The sequence below is a fragment of the Blennius ocellaris genome (genome assembly GCF_963422515.1).
Source record: "Blennius ocellaris genome assembly, chromosome: 6".
In the NCBI taxonomy this organism is placed as follows: Eukaryota; Metazoa; Chordata; class Actinopteri; order Blenniiformes; family Blenniidae; genus Blennius; species Blennius ocellaris.
The window spans coordinates 12,090,622-12,111,966 of NC_137655.1; the positions used below are offsets into that span (position 1 = coordinate 12,090,622).

Sequence of the window (21,345 nt, forward strand, 5' to 3'; positions counted from 1 at the left end):
AGTTGGAGGCTAAATATTTTTTGAAACCAAAATGGAACTGAGGGGGGAGATGGAGGAATGAGGCTGAAAAACAGGCAGCAGTGGGAGTTGACATCCCAGCATGGGGAGGATAGGATGTGGATTACACAAGTGCAATTGAAAAAAGAATATGCTCAAAAAACTGATTAGAATGACAAATATCAAAACATATGAACTATCCACCCACACCCATGATGAAATATTGCTTGCCACCAGATAAAACATATTAGTATAAGAGCGAGGGTGACCGGATTTGGATTTTCAAGTAGGACATTTGGCCTGACCTCGAGATCCTAAAATTATACTTGAACTTCATTGAAAAATGCACTATAAATCCAAAGTATGCCTCTGCTGTATGCACAGAAAAAAAAGTTATATAACAAAAATAATATCTCCCTATTAGTGAAGACACAAATTCAGATATGCTTCTCAAAGGATACTCATCATGATGACTAAATAACATCTTTTGAGTATTTGTGGTACTAAAATTACTTGAATAAAACACTCCAATTAAATGATGAAATAAGCATTATTATATGAACATAAAATATCTGTTTTCTGAACAAATCAAACAGATGAGAAAATAATGTTCTCAATAACAGCTCTCATAAGAAATGTCACCCTGTTTTCTTCAGTGTAATAAGGAGAGTTTAAAAATAAATTTTGTGGTCAGATTACAAACTGCTTTGATGTCTGTTCTCTCTGCTATGTGAGTGTAATATATTTGCTAACAAGGATGCCTTTTGGGGATTATCATTTTCATGATATTTATGAAAAAAATAAGGGGGAGCATAATTTTTTTAAATTTTAAAACAATGAGGTAGGCCTAAGCTAGACTGCCAAAGTGTACACAGATTAAGACAATTACACTTGTGTCCTTACCATCATCTTCTTCCTGCAGCAGCCCATATGCGCAAGCTTAAGGGTGTGAAATAGTGGTTTCCCTCATGAAGTAGGTACATTATCGCCTCAAATTAAAATCAATTTGAAAACCACAGAGGTGACAGCTTCAGTGACAATCCAGGCCTGTCTGAGCCACAGAGCAACAGTGAGTCATTCAAGAAGCCAGAAGGGGCTTCATGTTTTTGCCAATTGCATGTTGGCCCCATTCAAAGTGAAAAATTAATTTTACACATTGTGATTTTGTTTTTGTTTTTTTCCCATTACCTTTCAGGTGGAACCGGCTTTTCTGTATCTGGAGCTGAGGAGTAAATTTCAGCAGCATGCTACCAGGGCAATATGATGAATGGTTCAGGCTTAATCTCCTGCATTATTTCATTACTGTCTGCCATTGTTTGAAAGGTTCTTATCTTCTTGGATAGGACTGGCAAGGGCATCACACTTCCAGCACACCTGCCTATCTTCTTTTCTGTGGTTTTGCATTACTTCATCATCCCTCCGTGTGCATTCACTCTCTCCATACCTCCCCCATTTCCACCCTGCCTCTGTTTTTCCCATTATGATGGTGGTTTCAGCACCACAAAGGTTTTATAGATTAAAAAAAAAGAAGACAAAACTAGCAGCGGCTTGTCAGGAATACTGTGTTCATTGTTTCCTTACTAAAGGAGGGCAATGTCCTGTTTTTTCTCTGAGCACATCTGCCTGGGAACATCTGGATAGTGTCAGCCTTTCAACATTGTGCAGAGCGACAATCACTCTTTTCCCTCGCTGACACATCTCATCTCCTCCCAGTCAGCACGCAAAGACGGGGAGCAGGAGGCAGTGATAGAAGATGCAGACATTCCACTTTAAAGTCGCAAAACAAATCAACTCTAACCAGAGATGATTGGAAACAAAATGTTTTATTAGATGTGGCCGGAGTAATAAGGGGCAGGATGGCTGTGTTGAAGGCTGGTTAACAGATGTGGAAAGTTCGGAGATAAAATGAGATAAGTCCAGATCGCAGGCCAAGAAACTGATGGGGTGGAATGTGTCTTGCGCTGGACAAAGTTTATATCACAATCTGTGTTAAGGATTTTATTACTCAATATCAGAATTTGAAGTATTTTGCATTAAAATGAAGTATTGTCATGATTAGAGTTATCATAATTGTGGCAAATAAAATACCGATCAAAACTTAAGTAACATGTTACAGTTGAATTTTTGCTTTTCTTTCATCAATTCTTTCACATTTTTAACAGCCTTTTAACCACTTCATGTCATCAAAACAGGATTCTTCGAGATAAAGGGATTTTTTTTAATGATGAGACATGACATCATTAAAAAGCTACAATACCTTTTGCTCGTGCTGAGAAATTACACTGTATTTTCATGTTGAAATATTGTCAAATATGTTGAATGTTTTATAATCACCTATCACCATAATTATTATTATTATTATGACATATTACTAAAATGGAAAATGTTATTATGAAATATTCTTATATGAAGTGTAAAAAAATGCATGCCAAAGTAATTAATACAGTGAAAATAATACTAAAATAATAATAATAATAATAATAATAATAGACCAGAGATTTTTCCTCCTTTTTTCAAATCAGTGGCTATAATTATCACAATCAAATTTAGGAAATTCCTTGAAACCCTTGTTTATCTGCTGTAAGTGTACCAATAATGGACAAATTATTACCTTTTTCATCTATTTTTAACTTTTTGACATGCATCCATTTTCATTCAGATGTCACATAATTGGTGATATTTATTCTGAGGAGCATGAAATGTTTTGAGCGAACAGTTTGGCATCTCTGTAATAATTAAGATGTAAAACTAATTTGTGATAAATAATTTGCTTATGTTATGGCAGTGTTCAATGTCTGTGGTCCAAGGCCATTGCCCTACATGTTTTCCAGGTTTAACACATTTGAATCCAAGAAATGTGTCATCATGACGCTCTGCATAACTCACAAGAGTGAACAGTTATGCTGGACTGAGGCCTTCCAGATTGAAGGTTGGACATCATTTGCTTCTCATGACCAACAACGATACTGGCCTATGACACTATTACATTATAAAACTGTATATATTTACAAAGAAATGTATTAAAAAAAACACAAGGGCACATCTAACATCCATTTTTTGGAAAATATTTTTGCGAATATTTATTATAAAAATATAAATGTTTCCACTACAAATCATTTTACATTAGTAGACAAGGCCATCTACATTTGCACACAGGAACTCTCACACAAACACACAGATCAGTCTTGAGACATAAAATTAAGGATCTGAATATCAGGTTCAACAGTATTGCTCTCTCAGAAGTCTCAGGTTTATAAAGTAAGTCAAAATCCAAAACACAGACAACAATGACACATAATTTATGCTATGTTCAGAAAATAATGGGGGGGAAAAAACAACAATGCACTGTTGTGTAATGTTAACAAATAAATAATGTAATCATAATCGCTTTTTTATGGTAGAAAAAACAAAGCTGACACATATAATTCAAAATAACATAAAATATAATACAGATGTTTTTTGTCTACATTTTTTAATTAAAAATGTTTCACAATTTTTATTTTGTCTTTTTATACATACAAACATTTGTACAAAAAAAAAAGAATGGCCATGTACATGTAGTGAGATCCGTAGTGCTAGTTGCTATCATTAAGATGGTTTACTTTATGTACATGCTAATTTGAACACATAGCAGCAACAGCAGCATCCACAGGTAAACCAAATAACAGAAGACAGGACTGACAGACTGAACAGGGCTGGGTTTCCCAAAAGCACCAAATTCACCCCTGTCCGTTAAATACATTTAGTCTATAGCCAAGGCAATAACATTTCCATTAAAAGTGCTCCAATACTGTGTACTATAAGTGCTAGAAGAGGCTTTAAGATAGCACCTTCGGGGTTAAACATTACCCATCCAATAGCACAAAAGTACCAAAGTGCCAGTTTCAAAATACTGGGTATGTGTTGCACTAAGGGACTGGCTGGGAGACATCAAAGTAGGAGACGGGCATCTACAAAAAATGTATTTGCTTGTACATAGACCTTCGAGGGTGCCTTTAGGAAATCCCATTCTAGATGCATGGCATGTTAGGACACTAACTCAGAGAGCAATCATTCATCAGAACTGTGGCATTTCCACACTTGGTTAGTTTAGGCAATTGTCGATCAATCCCAAGAGGTTTAAAAAAACAGGAAAAGAAAACCATGTGTTTCTTGAAAACAAAATGTAAACTGGATCTATTTGCTTCGGGAGTCCAATATGATCCAGCCTGACTATTAGAGGCACTCCAGTTTTTGTATTCAATGTTCCAGAATTTATGGATTAGATTCAACTCATCTTAAAATTAAATTTCCAATCAGAAAAAAAAAGAAGACAGCTCCAACATGTTTTTTGTTAATACGTTATGGATTCAAACCTAAGCAATTGGACAATAAGTTTGCAGAATGGCAGCGAAATAATTATCTGACACACACAAAGTAAAAAAAAATCCTTCACTTCAAACAGATATTGACACTTTTTTTGTGAGAAGTTAGTGATGCAATCTTGTCTTTCCAACCAGAGAAGATGAAGTTAAAACTCCAGGTTCAAAGCACTTCTGCCACACGTCGAAATGAGAGGGCTAACACTGTTTCATCCTATTAAAGTCCTTTTTTTCCCTATTGGCAATGTCACTCTTCCTCCTCCCTCTTTCCATGCACATCTTTCCCAACCTGTACTCTCAGGTTCTGTCTCTGCGCCATTCACTCCCCCCCCCCCCCTTGTTAGAGAAAACAGAACAAAGCATACATCCTGAGATTTCACACAAAGGGCAATGGGTCACACAGGAATCTGCACGATAACTGTACAATATCTGCTCTTCAGCACATAGAACATTGACGTCACCGAAAAGAATAATCTTCGTGGGAAACAAATTATGGCCCCTTTACCTTCCAAACACAGCATTCAATACATTATGCAGGTGACTGACTCATGGCTTCCATGTAATGAGACTGATTTTGTTATTATTGCTTTAATGTGACATGTCCACTGAATGCAAATGCTATAGGTTAGAGCTAAAGAGAAAAATGGCTCGGTTAGCATCTCGGTGTGTCCATACCAGCTCAGTTCTCTCTTGGACAGAGACTGTGAATGTAGGTAGATGCAACAAAATCTCACACCTCAGATTTTGTGACTCCAGGAAGGGGTCCACCTCTGGGCCGGCGGCTGCTGTTTGCGCCTCCATGCAAGCAAGGCATCTCAGCCGTTCCTCTGCTTTGTTTCGCTGGCTGATAGTCAGGCGTCGTGCGGCCAAACCACAATCACGGAGCGCTCCAGCTTTATGTTAGTCCAGCCCTTGCCCTGTACTTTCCCAGTACAATCACAGTTGTTATTCCTCGTCAACGCTCTCCGACCTCCAGGTCTTTCCATTGCTCTCTACCCCTCTATTAGTCTGTAAGGCATCTCAACATGGGCATGGAGGGATAGAGAGTAGAGCCAGCCAGGTATCTATCTGGCTGATCTCCATCTGCTCAGAGCTTTTCCATTTCTCTTGCAGGATGTCTCTCAACCAACCAAAGAAAGACATAATTTGAATCATATCATATTTCCCCCCCATTTCCAGTCTGGAGTTGCAGCCACTGTGTCAGACTGCGATTAGCAACCACAGTCAACGTGGGCCAACAGATAGGTCTCTGGTGGTTTTCACTTTGTTGGTTTTGTCTTTTTAAACAGGTACCGGGCCATTCTTAGTGTGGGAGTCTAGAGCTTTCAGGCTGCTCACTATCTTCTTCTGCGGTCCTACAATAGTCACTCCAACCTTTTTCAGATCCCTGGTTTGTAGAGGAGAGAGGAAAAGAAGGGGGGGGGGGGGGCAGACAGAGGGGAAGATGGGGGCAAAAATGTAAAATGTGCATTAGTATTGGTGAATGTGACACCCATGTGACATTTAATGACATGCTCCCAGTGGTGCTCCTTTCACTTTCATGTGCAGTTGTCATTCACAAAGGACTGCATTTCCCAGAAGGCAACACTGACAGCTCCCTTTATGACCCTGTTGGTGCAGGAAACAATGGCAAGCAAGGGCTACAGTGGCACAGAAAATCTTCCTTTTAAGTTGCTTAGAGCTGGAGATCTGTGACAGGGGAGCTGTCAAATAGGGAGCATCACTGGGACATGTGTGCAAAATTGTTAATACTCATGAACTGAAACATGCATAAAAAACACTTTTAGAGGACTATTGAGAAATGACAGCATGTTATTAGACGTGTTATGCAGTAAAAACCTGAAATAAACAAGTTAGCTTGGTGTACTGAGCCTTTTTCAAAACAAACATTGCCAACAACTTTAAAGCACATTGTATATATAGATCAATATACAGAGTATTGAGGATATTATACACAGGAAATCGTGTTACATCTTGTCCTTCCCTCCTACACACAGGGCTGTATTAGTACAAGCAGGAGAGCTGCAGGCGGAAATGTGGCATTACGACAAACATTTTTAGCCATTCATTTTAGTGCTACAGAAAAGAAGAAAAAAAACCCAATCACAATCATATTTTTATTTTTTTCAGATGCAAGCAGATCATTTAGTTTGCAAATGCAGCCAAAACAGCAAATATTTAGAAACATCTTCACCACCCACAAAGAAACAGGGAACAAAATCACACACTTTGCTTCACACCGTCTGTCTAAATAAAGGGATAGTTAACTCTGCATTGTGAACTGCCTTTTACGATAAACAAAACCCAGGAAACTGCAAATGTTATTTCTCTTTTCGGCAACATAAAATGTATCAGTATATTAGTCAACATCTCCTGACACTGAGTTTTTATGAGCACCAGATTTGGAGCTTTTACTTGTTTCACTTCTGTTTATAATTGCAGATTACAGTTAACACTGATCCAAACAAACTATTCCTTTGGCAGACAGACAAGTGGAAGCTCATTAGTGGTTCTGGAGAAAAGACTACTGGTGTCAGACAGGGCTGAGGCTTAATCCCGAACCCACCATCCACAGTCTTAGGAAGGTGGAGAGAAGCTGGGGGTTAGAGAGTGGTGATCCCCATGGACGGCTCCCATTCCGGGCAAGAGGCTGGCGTGATGTGGACCTCCGTCAGGACCACTCTACTGGAGAGAGCCAGGTCCGGCAACGTTAACACATTAAACTGGATGTTATCAAGTATCGTTATGTCACTGATTATGTTTGACATATTGAATGAATGCAGTTTATTACATTCTTGCAGCGCTGTAAAACAATGAATGTTATAACTTTTAACGGATGACAATTCACACAGGAACAACCAAGGAACGTCAGAAAAAGAGATACAAATGGACAGGAAAAGCAGACAATATTTATAAAAAAAACCAAAACAGTAGTATTGAATGAATTTTGAGCACGTTATTGTGTTTTACCATTATCCAAGTTTTAAAACCATCATTGTCAACAGATCACGTGATTATTATTACTATCATCAGGGATAGTTGTACCCAACTTTTTATTTCCCAAAGAGTCTCGTCTCTGTATAACTCTATTTATCCATTAATTCAATATTTCCTCTCTGGTCTTTTCTTTTTTGCCCTACAGCTATCCTTCAGACTCGAGCTTCAGATTCACCATGACTAAAGTTATTTAGCTCCTCTCTTTAACTCTACTTTCCTCTTACTGCTCGTCGATTCTGACTCCTGCATTCACTCAACTGTGATACCGTCTTAAAATGACATCTTTGCAGTTTCCATTGCAAAGCTATTGATCCTCTTTTTGGGAATTGTCAGCGTTGTCACAAAGACCTCGAAATCTCAGAGCTTTTTAGGTCAGACTCAGAGGTTGTTTTGTTGTTTGTCTGCAGCTTAGGATTGGCAATTTCCACCAAAACACTGTAAGTGTGCACCAAACAGTCACCAGAAAGATGTTGTGTGGCCATCCTTAAAAAAAAAAAAATAGTAGTGCCAGCTACTTTCATCCTCATCATTTTCAAAGAAATCATCTAAAGAACAACAAACTTAATCAGGGAACTACACAAACACACAACACAATGTACATTACAATATGAATGAAACACATATGCACCAAAAAAAACTCTGTTTGAATCTCCACTGACTCATCTGCTGGGCATAATATTTTTTTTTTTTTTTAATCAGTGGACCTTCTCTCCTCTGTACTGACTTTTGTGATGTCACTTTTCTACATTTGGATGCCTCACTCCCACTTGGTAAGAGTTGCAACCAGAACATAATTTACTGTCATTACTCAATGAACAAGAAAATTGATGGAATAATTAACAGCATCTAATCCTTACAGGACCAAAAATCCAATATATAGGCTTCTGTCTTATCATACTTTTCTGTGGTGTTTCATTGTGAAACCAGCTATTAGATTACTTTCCTTTCTTTCGTAGGTTAGGTCAAGGGTATCATACTTCCTCGCGCACACCCAGAATGAACTCTGGAAAGACTCTGTTCACATGAAGAAAATAGTCTGAAAGATGCAGTATTTCTGTAGTCAGCCCATCCTATCCTCGAAAAAAGGATTAATCAATTACTCCAGAAGGTGAGTCAGCACACTGCAGCCAAGTATGATAACTGTTCCTCGGAGGTCAGAGCATCGCTGAGCCTTGTGCTGAATATCAAGGACTAGATTAAGACTGAACAAATCAATAGAGCAATCCATATTGAGCAATGCATAGACCGAGCCAAGGCGGCGAGTCTTGTAGCTGAGCTCGGGTGCTTTCGATGGAGCCTTCAGTGGATTAATACAGCAGTGATCCAATTTAGCATACCACCACAGACAAGGCATTGTACAATGATGTGACTTATTTTTTTCCTCAGTGCGGCACAACATTTCTGTCAGATGGAATTCCACTTCTTTTGCAAGTTGGCTATTTTATTTAGGAACATCATGACAGAAGAAAACCTTTCATGGTGTAAATGGCATGACAAATATCTTGAGAAACATATTTTCTGTGAATAGAAAGAATAAGATGAGACAGAAAGAGAGAAAACTATACTTAAAGAAAAACATCCTCGATGCTGAACAAACAGCAATAATTGAATGCTCCGTTCAGAGATAAGGGCACAATTCATGGCAATTGAGAGCTGCCGACGCGAGGAAGTACCTTTGGTGTGGATGTGAGCTGCTCTCTTCTTCAAAGTCCTGTTAAGAGCTACTGCTAGTCAGTGTGTGGTGCCAGCTCAACAACTCAGCCATACTTAAATGGATGTACATGACAGTACTTCACTCCAGCATATTAAGTCTCACACCATTAATGACTGACTGGTTTGCTAAGTAATTGAGTTACGGCTGCTTGTCGCTCTGACCACCACGCCCCAGCAGCCCCCACTGCTGCCATCACCACCGTGAAGGGCTGCTTTGATCACAATGATTAGAAATGTCCAATTATTTACTCTGTCACATTCCACATCAATTAAACCAGCGGCAGCAGGGCGAGGGAAAAACAGGGGGCAGGAATAGAGAGCGACAGACAAAAAAAAAAAAAAAGGCTACAAAAACTAAAAGATAAAGCTTCATTTCCCAAGTAACTGCGTTTGAGGGGGGTCCGTTCATCGATGTAACCTCCCAGACAATTATAACTCTGCTTGGAATTTGGAATTGCTTTTAATCTGCCAGTTCATGACTGGCCACAAATTATTCAAGGGAGTTTTAGGATCCTTTCAGCAGCGGCAGACAGACTAATCTCTTTCTTTCTATCTAGAATACTCGTACACTAAACGCATCCTGTGGCACAACCATTTATTAACATAAATATTTGAACATAAAAATGGAAATTATACTCCAAAATTTTAATGTAGTACATCAGTAAAACCTTTCTAGATAAATAATTAAGATTCGAAAGAACAGTAATTCCTACTTTTATGTTTAAAACCTTGACCGCACCGTAATTCAGATTACTTATCAATAGTAATGAAAATATTAACTGTGCTTTAACTTTCAGAAGTGAAAGCAAATTAATTAATTATAAAAACACATAATGATTGCACCATTGACAATGTTATACCTATTTTGCATAAGCCTAATAGGATGTTCCTCACATTCATATCTGGGGACTGAATCCTCAAAGACTAGAAGCGTCTGAAGGTCCTTGGTACTGGTCAGTCTACTCAACATCCTTGACTTGCGATTGATATTTGTCTTTCAAATAATTTTGACGCCATCTTTACTCATTCTTTGTTTTGCATTTGAACACCTCAAAGCATTGAACATTTTCTAGCTTGACATACCTATTTGACAGCTATGCCTTCATTTCCTCTTTCAAAGCCCACTCTCTCCTCTTTTATCTTGTCAAATCTCCCCTTTCATTCTCTTCCTCAGTAGCGTCTCTCTTATTCCCTTTCCCGCATGGTACTCGCATCTCTTTCTCTCCCTGACTCACTGTTGCTTTCGTTTTCTTTTCTTCTGCTTTCCTTTATTGCTCTCACCTTCCCTTCTGGTCTTACTTGCAACAGTAAAAAGCGTGGCTAAAGACCTGTCATTGTGAGTTATAGTGAGTCTCATCTGGACACCTTTAGAAATGCATCTTTAGCTTTCTTTACTTGGTGACAACAAGATTATGTATGTGCCTGTTCCTTACTCAGAGACACTTCAATTCCGAGGTCTCTGGTGCTGGGGCCCTTTAAATGCTACTGGCATGAATAGGCAGAGAAGCGCCTGATATGTGTGTCTGTGGGTGTGTTGTCTTACTCAGTGGATGTCTTGGCCAAGGTGTCGCAGGAGCTGTAGCTGACCCCAGAGAAGGCCTCTTTGCAGGGCAAAGTCCTCATTCCATCCATCCAGTCACCCATTGTCCCCATTGAGGGCACCTCCGAACTGCTCCTATCCAGCAACAAATTAGCAGGCCTGGGAGAAGGGACAACAAATGAGTGGTTAGCAAAGAAGCTAGTGTAAGTGGAACATAGATGCATGAGCACCCTCAAGCTCCTCAGCTGGTCATCTATATTCATGACTGCAGTGATTGTTTGTCGTGCAGTTTTTTTTCTTAGTTTTTTTTTTTTTATCATGGATGGAAACAGCGTAATGCTACAGCTGAATGACTATCAAAGGTATTCAGATATGATGTTTACGCGCTTGATCATGTCCCTTCGAGCAAACGCTATATCAGCACAGAAAACTATGTATAGAATATGATTAAACTACGTTTCTCCCCCCCAAAATTTTTTTGTCCTACAAGTGGACACGACAACAGACTATGTGAGCAGCATTGTCCGCAGCAGTAGCAGAAGCTTGATTATACATAATAAGCTGTGTAGCAAACCCATTGGTATGCCTCAGTGTGTTGCACAGTCAAGATCATGTCATGTATGGCTAGAGGGCTTTTCATTCTCCAAAACAGATGGGAAAGTCTATGTTGTCCCACCAACTATTCCTCATTCCCCTTTTACAAATAAACAGCTGATGCTGTTAATTGCTCATTGCTGGCGCCGTCCACGGTCACTAAGTTAGCATTGAGCAGTTTCTTCCAACTTGTGTGAAGAAACTATTTCTTCTTCTAATTGTTGTCAGTTTCCTGATTGTGCCAGATGCTCATGGAAAATCAGGCAAACACTTTCATATCATCACAGATTTGATACTCCACATTTTGGGTTAAACAATGCTTCAAATATTCTCGATCAATGCCGACCTCTACCATGTATTCATATATTTAAAGGTGAAGGGGCAATCTGTGATCAAGTCAGACCTGATAGACAAGGCAATGTAATGGTTTCAAGTGGACTGAACACTTCCTCTCAGGAACATTGAATTGCTTTACATTAAATTCCTGTTAAATCACTCTGAAGTCACTCATTTGCCTAGCCCTGACCTAAGTTAGTCTAAAGTTCAAACTTGTCCTCGTCATAAACCTTAATGATTTTCCTCATGGAGACACCACAAAGAAGACAAGTCCCATTAATGCAGGAGTGTAAACAGATTCAGGCCCAGACAACATAAGTTAATATACACACACACACGTACTCACACAATATAGTTGCGTTTCCAATAAAGCCGTATCAAACCATTACCCTAAATATTTCCATATCGCATTTATCATATTCAGAAATAAGATTAGTAACAAAAGCAGCATCAGTTTCTGTCTAATTCCATTATCGTTTCCTGAAACACATGTGCAATGTGGCAGAATGCAACGTGAGATTTGATTAGAGTTGATGGTTTCAATTGGATCAAATCAAATTAAATGCACTGCGTTGGGCTTTATAATGCTCAGTCAACAGTAGAGAGTGAAGGAAAGGCTGCAGGCACCGCTCTGACCAACTCTGATTGATGTTTGCCAAAGGGGGGGTGGGTGGAGGAGGACGCTGGAATGGAAAGACTTACAGCAAGCATGAGAGGAATATTTGCACAGAGAGAGGAAAGGAAGCCGAGGATGATAGAGGGAGAGAGCTATGGTCTTCATCAAAGTCTAATTTCAGACGCTATGACTGATGCTTGTTTGTACAAATGTGGTTGTTGTGAAACCTGAGCACACAAATCAAAGCGAGGAACAGGAAACCAGGCCAAACCTCATTAGGTCAAACGGGGACCCGAGAGTCAATGATCAGTTAAATAGCTATACATGAATGTCTATGGCTGTTTTGACAAAAGCACCTGTGCTGAAACATGCACATATGGAAAACCAGCAAAGCAGGAAAGGACAGCACAGAAAAAAGGTAGTTTCCCCTCAGGGAACACTATTCATAGCCAAGTAAATAAAGTCATTATAATAGTCGGAAGTCCATCGCCAGCTTCCTGACTTAGATTGGCAAGAAGGTTTGGAGTGACTCTGAATTTCTGTGTGTGCATGCGAGTGAATTTGGGAAATATTACTTAGGGAAAAAGTAGCTGAAAGGATATACAATTAACCATGAACTAGCTGGGGTAAGCTTAAATATTTCAATCTACTCAAAATATCACAGGGCTATAGAACTTCAACAAACATATATAAAAAATTAGCATTTACATAAAATCGAGTCTAACTTTCTTAAAAAAAATAGAGAAGTTAGTGTACTTGGTTTGATTAAAAAAAAAAATACTGTTTTGCTTCAAGTTGCTAGAGAATATCTCCAATTTCTCAATATCTTAGTTCCTTTTCTTGATACAACAAATAGCAAGGACATAGAAAATGTACATCATACTTACATAAAATAGAAGGAAACATAAATGTGAGTATCAGTCATTGGTAATAGCTGCCTGTGCTTTGGCAGGATGACAGTATTTAGTTGCTCCTGTTGCATTGAGCCAAAGAGGGAGAGAGGCACTATTTGTATTTTTTATACAGACTGTTTGTGCAAGGTCAGTCTTTATCTTAAGATTCATTTTGTGCGTACGGATGAATGGAATTTTGTAATCAAACACTACAAACTCTAATTTATCAAATATAAAGTCATCAGCATGACTGAAGATGATATGAGATACTTTCATACACCAACCAGGGTGTTTTTTTTAGGAGGACCAGTTTGGCCTAACAGTATTAATTAAATTAGAAACATTAGAGCATGCTAAAAAGTTAACGTTTTGTTGATTTGATCATTTGTAAAATTAAGTTTTCCAATTCACAATAAGACATTTTTTCAGTCCTGTTTTTTTCTCCTTTCTTCTACAAGGTGAAAGACAAGTGAAGCATTAATATCCTGATATAGCAGAAATATCATAAGTCGCTCATAAGTCGCTAATCAAAGGAATGCTATAATCAGAGATCACTAAGCGGCTATTAAGTCACAATGTGAGGAGTCCCCAACTACAAAAAAACAAAGCGGCGGGTTGAGAGAAGAAAAGCAAAGCGACATGTCAAACAGAGAAGAGGGAGAAAAGAAGGAGGAGGAGGAAGAAGGGGGAAAAAAGATGCTCTTGAGGTGGTGGAGTGGGTGTTGTTACAATGATTGAGTCTTTTCCTGCCAGATCAGAGGCCTGTCAAAATTATGAGGTCCCCCCCAGGACCCCCTGGAAAGTCTGGTTTCTCAAAGAAGAAGGAAGCTGAAACAAGACGGATGGGATTTGCAAGGAAAAGAGGGAAGTATGAGAATCGTCCTTGTATGATAATGATGATGATGATGCTGCTGGTTAAAACACTTCGTGTTAAGGATGAATTGAGATGTTTCTTGCTGATATAAATCCACTAAAAAGATGTTGGCGGAAAAAGTATGTAGATATATGTAATTATATTTTACATGTCAACTTTTTTTTTTGCAGAATTGTTGATCTTTCTCTCTCATTTCTGTACCGTATCCTTCACATTCCCTTCTCTGATCTGCTCTCCTTATTTCTGCTTTCTTTCCCACCTCTGCTGTCTCCGCTGAGGGGTAAACTGCAAATGACCTTGTTTCGCCTCCCTTATCATTGTCTTTGTTTCTTGTGTTCTTACATTTTCAGCAACATCTCATGACAACTCAAGAGACAAGATGATTGGAGGGGAAACAGAAAGATGAAGAGGGGGAAGAAAAAAAAAAGCATGTGTCTGGCGGCTGAGGGGGGCTTTCAAAACTCCTTGTGGACTTAGCTTCACAGAGCAATGCAGAAAACACCCGCTTGAGCAGAAAAGAAGAGAATAGATACACAGAAAAGGAATAGAAAAGTATCCCTTTCTCAGTCAATCCCCGCTCCCACTTTTGCTGTTTCTTTCATTATTGTGAACTCTGAGCAGCCGTGGCATTGCGGGGCGCTAGATTTTAGAGCTCATAGGGGAAGAGGGGAGAGGTGGAAAAGGAGAGGAGCTCAAACAGAGGAAGCATACGGGGGCAGGACAGTGTAGGCAAGAAATTGCCTCTCACTGTGTTACTGGGACAATTCCCAAGGTGGATCTTGGAGGAGGTTAGCTTGATATATGGGGCCAATATTTGCCCTTTCAATTCCACCTCTGTTGGATAAGATAGATATGATGTAGTTTTAATCATCGCTTCTCAGGTGGCTTGAGGAAAGCTAAATTGCTATTTTGATTCGATTTCAGCCAGAAAGTGTCCTCTTGCCTATTTCAGCTAGAAGATTGCGATTTTTAAAAACATTTTTTTTCCTGGTATTTTGTTTGCATATGATATGCTTACAGTGTATGAATCATATGGAAAACTGGAAAATTCGAACAATCAAAATTTTTTTTTATTAGTCCCATGGTGTTTTGTCGTGCACTGCAATGCTTTTAGCTCCCATCTATATTGTAGACGTTCTATGAATCCAGTTTAAAATTTTTTTTTAAACTTTTATTGCTTTAACCATTATAAATTCCCTATAAGGCACAGGCCATTGAGGACATTTCAACTCACACCTTATTTCTTACACAACCATAACTTCCATTCTTCCATTTTCAATGCTGCCTTATCCAATTCAGTTGTTGGGCACTAAATTGATCCCAGAGGATCATAGGTGAAGGCAAATAGATCATTTAGATTTACGAATTAACTTCAGGTGTATGTTTTTGAACTGGAAGAGGAAACCAGAGTAGCCAGAGAAAACCCATCGATGAACATGCAAACACAGAAAGGCTCCCAACAGGAGATATTCTGGATGTAAGGTAGGAGGGCTATTCACTCTATCATAGCCCTCTTAACTTAACTTATTTAAGTATAAATAAATGAATCAAAGTTATTTAAGTTTTTTGGTCTATTTTTGGTGGCTTATGAAAAAAGGGTATTTTCATACATTCCCATACTAACTAAATCTGTACATGTATATGTGTGTATTGAAGAAACCCCTTTTCCCTCTTTGGTTCTGTCATTCTGTCAAGAAAATACAGTTTTTATTATGAACACCCTGCAATCTTGCACTGTATTTACAAGAAAATCTGATAGACAGTGGCCCCCAGCCCTCACTGGACTCCTGTTGGACCGTAATTAGTCTCTGACAGCCAACCTTGGCCCACTGACCGCAGTCTTTCTTCATGCACATGCAGGGAGGGTAAACTCTGACCAGGTCCCACCCCCGAAGCCTCCAGATGCTATACCCTGGTTCTGGGCTTTGGTCTGGGCTTTGTAGAGGAGGACGAGGGGGGGTGCTGCATTAGCGAGCCAGGACAGCCTTGAGACAAATGAGGTGTGTAGAGCTGAGTGCAGCTGCTCCCGCTGTGCAACTGCCGACGCCGCGACACACACACACACACACACACACACACACACACACACACACACACACACACACACACACACACACACACACACACACACACACACACACACACACACACACACACACACACACACACACACACACACACAGGCGCGCACTCAAGAGTTCTCATAAATCACCACACCAGCCTCTGTCGGCCAGCCCGCGCTCACCCAGTGTTAAAAGCCAATCAGGAAAATTACATGCAAACGCCAAGGGACCTATTTTCAGTTTCTTAAGAAATCATTAGTCAATGTTATGAGCTTTGACGTCTCCATAATGCCATGGCAGTCTGCTGCAGACCCAACGCCTGGATCCCTCTCTACCCTGAACTGACAACTGTACATGGGCTCCCCTGTATCCCTACAGCCCCCTGGGAAAGAGCGGTGGTCCCAACTATGGAAACAAGCATGAAGGAGGGTAAAAAGAAGGGCAAAAAGTAACTTGAGAACAAAGGAAAGTGAGGTGGAGGAGGGACAGGAAATGTAAGAAAACCTGGACTCAACATATTATATAAAGGTAAAAACTAACAACGACATAAATTCATTCACTCTTTCTTGACTAAATATTTAAACGTGGACATCATTAAATTAGACAACGTACAAACATAAACAATGTGCAGCCTTGAAATGAAAGCACAATCTTGGTGAAAAAAAGATATAAGGGAAATAAAAATGTATTCTTTCCACCAGTCTGTAAACAACTGGTTTATTGTTCATTACATTAGTTATAATGACTACGAGAGAAAACTCTGCAACTGCTGTAAACATGTAAATGTACTTCACTGTGGCACAAAACTATATCTGTTGCACAGAGAAGGCTTGGAGGAATGTATTGCCCCCTGGTCTAAGCCTACCATTTTCAGGATACTATATAAAAGATTCGATATCACTCTGATACCTGGAAGTGGTGTTGGCCGTGATTTTGAGGCTCCCAGGGTTGCGGATGAGTTTATCCAGGATGCTGACTATCTGTTCAAACTTCGGCCGATTGTTCCTCTCTTTCTGCCAGCAGTCCAGCATCAGCTGGTAGAGGGTGGCAGGACAGTCCATGGGCGGGGGCAGGCGGTAGCCCTCGTCCACAGCCTTTATTACCTGCAGAAAAAGACATACAGGATTAGAGAAATGAAAAGAGATGCTAATCCAGAGTCAAACTCAGTCAATTAGTCTTCATGGTTATTATTTTTAATTGGAAAAGGTTTGCTTACTCACACTTCTGTAAATATAATGTCATAATCACACCTCATGTGTCTTTAATCTTAATCAACTGAAAGGATGAGTGGTTCTCTTTAAAGTATGAGCACCTGTGTAATTACATTTCCTTCTGAACACAAATATCTCATCTTCCCCAACATGAACTATGTGGATAAACAATTAACGGGCCTCACCAATGCCCATTCTAAAAGACATTACCGTGTTGAACTAAGGTGCACTTACATCCTGATTGGACATCTCCCAGTATGGCCGTTCCCCATACGACATCACTTCCCACAGCACAATGCCATAACTCCAAGCATCGCTGGCTGATGTGAACTTCCTGTAAGCTATGGCCTCTGGAGCTGTCCACCGTATGGGGATTTTACCTCCCTGAGAAATGGAAAGAAAAGTATTACTCAATCCTGCAAGTTGGTTTCTTGTCAAGTTATGAAATCAGTAATTTCCAAGTGTGACAGGCTTGCTACCTTCGCATGCCATTGACTTTTACTGATGAACCCATTGATATTCAGCAAATGATTTTGAAAAAGTATATATCAAAGCCATCCAGATTTCATGGATAGGCTTTTGTCCCTTTCAAGAAAATCTTATAAGCTGTTCTAAAACCCTTAAATCCCAGAGGCCTCTGTGGTTTGGACTGAGGAATGGGAATCCCAACTTCAAAACCCAAACATGTTATGAACTACATTTATCAATAATTCCAGCGCGCTGTGAAGTTCCTGCTTTAATAATGTAAGCAGGCTTCACGTCGTTTAAAAACAGGTAAGACACAAGGAAGCAATTTATCAATTTTATTTGATTGACTTGGATTTATTTACCTTCCAAGACTGGCAGAAAGTACAAGTAAAGCTGATAATAAATGACTCAAACAAAGAGAAAAAAAAAATTCTTTAATCAAACTTCATCAGGATCAATCTTGAAGTCGGAAAGGAAAAAACATTAATCAAACCCTAATCCAAAGTTTCCTGCATAACTTTTCACTATAGCATTTGTCATTCTGGCCAAGCAGCCAGACAAATGAGCAAAATGGAGCCGAGGAAAGAGGACTGATGGCAGCCAAAGCAAACAGAAACATTGGCCACGCTGCTCAGCCTGGTGCCATGTGTTTACCCACAGTGCCCATTAAAAATCGTATTCTTTACTGCCCTGATGCCTACGGGAACACAGGGGAACATATGAAACAGTAAAACACAAACAGGCAAATGACTGCACAAATGAACAGGAGTGTACTCAGGAACATAATGAAACCACAAACGTAAAAACACACTCACTGCCTCTATATTGATACTATACCCACCTGTTCTGGCAGGAGTTTGAATAATAAAATGTGCAGGAATGTCTTCACACTCAGTGACACACCCACATGCAGACACACAACTTTCATTCAGGTTTCTCTTCAAAAGTAGAAACGAGGAAGCTTGAAATAAAAAAAATGCTTTTGTTCAGTTATGTCAGTTACTATGTAACATGGCAGAGTTTATTATTCTGTTCTATTATCTTAGATTATGTTTTCTGGGAGAAAGGCAAATGGCCCACAGTTTATTTGGCAGGCAATTCTCAGCCAGCAAATTATACTCTGTTTAAAGGGTTATCACACTTCAGTGAGGCCATCCTGTGTCGAAAGTGACCACAGACACACACACATACACACACAGGTACACACACAGGCATGCAAAGAGTAGGGTTGATATTCCTGTTGGTTCTATCTCATTTTTGACATGACTTGTAGAAATAAAATTAATAAATACAAAAATAACAAAGGAGTTTATTTTCTCGACCAATCTTATTAAACCTGTTTATGTCCAACTTGTCTCTTTAAATCTGAAATGTGTCATAGCACTAGTAGACAGTAATTTAATTTTCTCTAATTTCCCCCCCTTCCCCTAGGTGTTACAAGAAAACTCCTCAGCACTTATGAGATAAATTTAAACACTGTAAGCCATTTTCAGGAAAGTCCAACAACTCTGACCTATTTACCATGTAAGGATGCAAAGTGAACTCTGCATTAAGCATATACTTTGCATGAGATTAGACCAATTAAAATGAACATGAGCTATTATTGACAATTTGGGCTGAAGAAAGAAAATATTTGGAACAAAAACAAGTTGCATGGAGCTCCTGGTCTCAGTAAGAGTGATTTTCAGAGCAGTGTATACTAACATTGGGAGTATATGGTGCTCAGCATGACCTTTAATAATATTTTGTTTCAAACAGAAAGTAATGCTCTGTTGCATCCTCCTGCAAAGTATATTTATTCATGTCATTGAGTCACTTAATTTGTGTTGGTGTTCCAGCTCACCCTGGTTGTGTAAGCAGCCTCTGGGTCGTCCTCCAGGACTCGGGACAAACCGAAGTCTGACACTTTGCAAACCAGATTGCTGTTGACCAGGATGTTTCGAGCTGCCAGGTCTCGGTGAACGTAGCCCATGTCTGAAAGGTACTTCATCCCCGAGGCAATGCCGCGCAGCATGCCAACCAGCTGGATTCCCGTAAACTGGGCATCATGTTTCTAGAAGAAATAAAGAAGGACAGACGGGATAAAAGCACACAGTGTTAATGTCTCACTTCTAATGTACATTATACAGAGCACAACAAGAGTCTGACCTTTCTGCTTATTTGCATAAAATTCAACCTTTCTACATTACCATCCAAAGTATTTTCATTAACCTTTAAAGAGCACCTTTCACATTCTGTACCTCATCTTTAACGCAACTGTGAAATCCTAAAGTCACAGACACAGTGATGTATGGAAATTAGAATGAAACCAGTATGAAGATGGGTTTGTTTCTGTTAGTATATCACTTATTATTAAAATGGCATCACTTAACAATATGAGAAGTCAACTGGTCTGATATACAGTATATGATATTTTTGCTAAAATAACTCAATATCAATTGTTGTTATAATTGTTAGTCATATATATATTTTTTTTTTCTAAATATATATTTAACTTATATTGAATATAAATTAAATCTATATTTAATTTGTTAAATATATATTCAACAAATTAAACATTACATTAAATTAAATCAATCTAAAGATGTAAAATACTGACACAGCGCTCTTTTAATAAAAATAATCCAAAAAGTACAGATATGATGTTCGAAATGTAAAGAGAAAGAAATAGCAATGAGTTTTAATAGCAAAAATATATATTTATAGAACAACAGAACAGTCGTGAGAATATGTCATGAAAAGCAGCATTATAGAGCAGTCCGGTCTCTCAAAAGTTAGCAGTTTTCCAATCAGCAATCTACAATCTTTCACTGTGAATTTCATATTCAGATAGAATGAGAAAGTGTTTACAATAATTACCACTGGCAATTATATGTGTGTCTATCTAGCATGTGGCATATGAAGAGCAATCAAAATAACAGCAAAAAGTTAGCAAGCTACAAAAACAAAGTAGCTAGATTACTCTACTGTAAATGTCATGAATCTCTCAGCCAGGTTTAATACACATTTAATTGCAATCATAGGGGAGACTGTTCAGTGGACACTCATTGAACACTAGTGATGTACACTGAGGCACAAACTATCAAGGTAGAATTGTATACTTTTTATGTTTTTTTATTGGTGTTAATCTAAGATTATGTTTGACTGAAGGCATAACACGTGAAACTATGTTTTAAGTGTGGTGTATGCCTTTCCTCACCACATGCCCTTGATTGACAACCTCAAAAAAAAGGTAGGCCACAGAAAATCATTGCTTAAAAACTGTTAGTCATTCAAGGAGCACTGGATCAAAACACATTTGTGAACATTTGGCCATGAGGTCAAACTGTGGCTGGAAAAAGTGTGAAGACCGCAGTCTTGGAAAAGATTGTGAAGAAATGCAGATGGACACGTTCGGGAGGCTCCACAAGAAGAGGGCTGGAACTGGAGTCAGAGCATCTAGATGTGGGTCAACTGGAGCCTGTGGCTCACTTTCAACAAATTCTCAGAAGTACAGTCATTTTCACCCAGGAATCAATTGTACTTTTAAGTGTCGACACTAGGCGGAGCTTGAATAAGTTAGTTATTCAACCAAAAGAGGCTAAACAGTGTAATATTGCTGATGGATGTCCTAAACGAGAAAGACTCAAGATATTTCCTGACAAATTCAGTGATATACTTCACCTCTTGTGAGTTTTCCAGC

At 39.0% G+C, this 21,345-nt stretch overlaps 1 protein-coding gene across 3 annotated transcripts in view; it reads right to left on the minus strand.

The window, feature by feature from the left end:
- Nucleotides 1-3,062: 3,062 nt before the first annotated feature.
- The window catches only part of epha3 (eph receptor A3), a 95,614-nt gene continuing 77,331 nt past the window's right edge, over nucleotides 3,063-21,345 (minus strand). The window contains exons 13-18 of one of the 3 annotated variants that reach the window (XM_080497843.1): nucleotides 19,507-19,716; nucleotides 17,430-17,579; nucleotides 16,894-17,087; nucleotides 10,612-10,767; nucleotides 6,925-7,040; nucleotides 3,063-5,745 (exon numbers count right to left, since the gene is read on the minus strand). In XM_080497843.1, coding sequence (XP_080353969.1) covers nucleotides 6,962-7,040; nucleotides 10,612-10,767; nucleotides 16,894-17,087; nucleotides 17,430-17,579; nucleotides 19,507-19,716 — 789 coding nt within the window. In that variant the 3' untranslated portion in view covers nucleotides 3,063-5,745; nucleotides 6,925-6,961. Of the gene's footprint in view, nucleotides 5,746-6,924; nucleotides 7,044-10,611; nucleotides 10,768-16,893; nucleotides 17,088-17,429; nucleotides 17,580-19,506; nucleotides 19,717-21,345 lie in introns of all 3 variants that reach the window. The other 2 variants (XM_080497842.1, XM_080497844.1) reach the window with 2 other exon arrangements.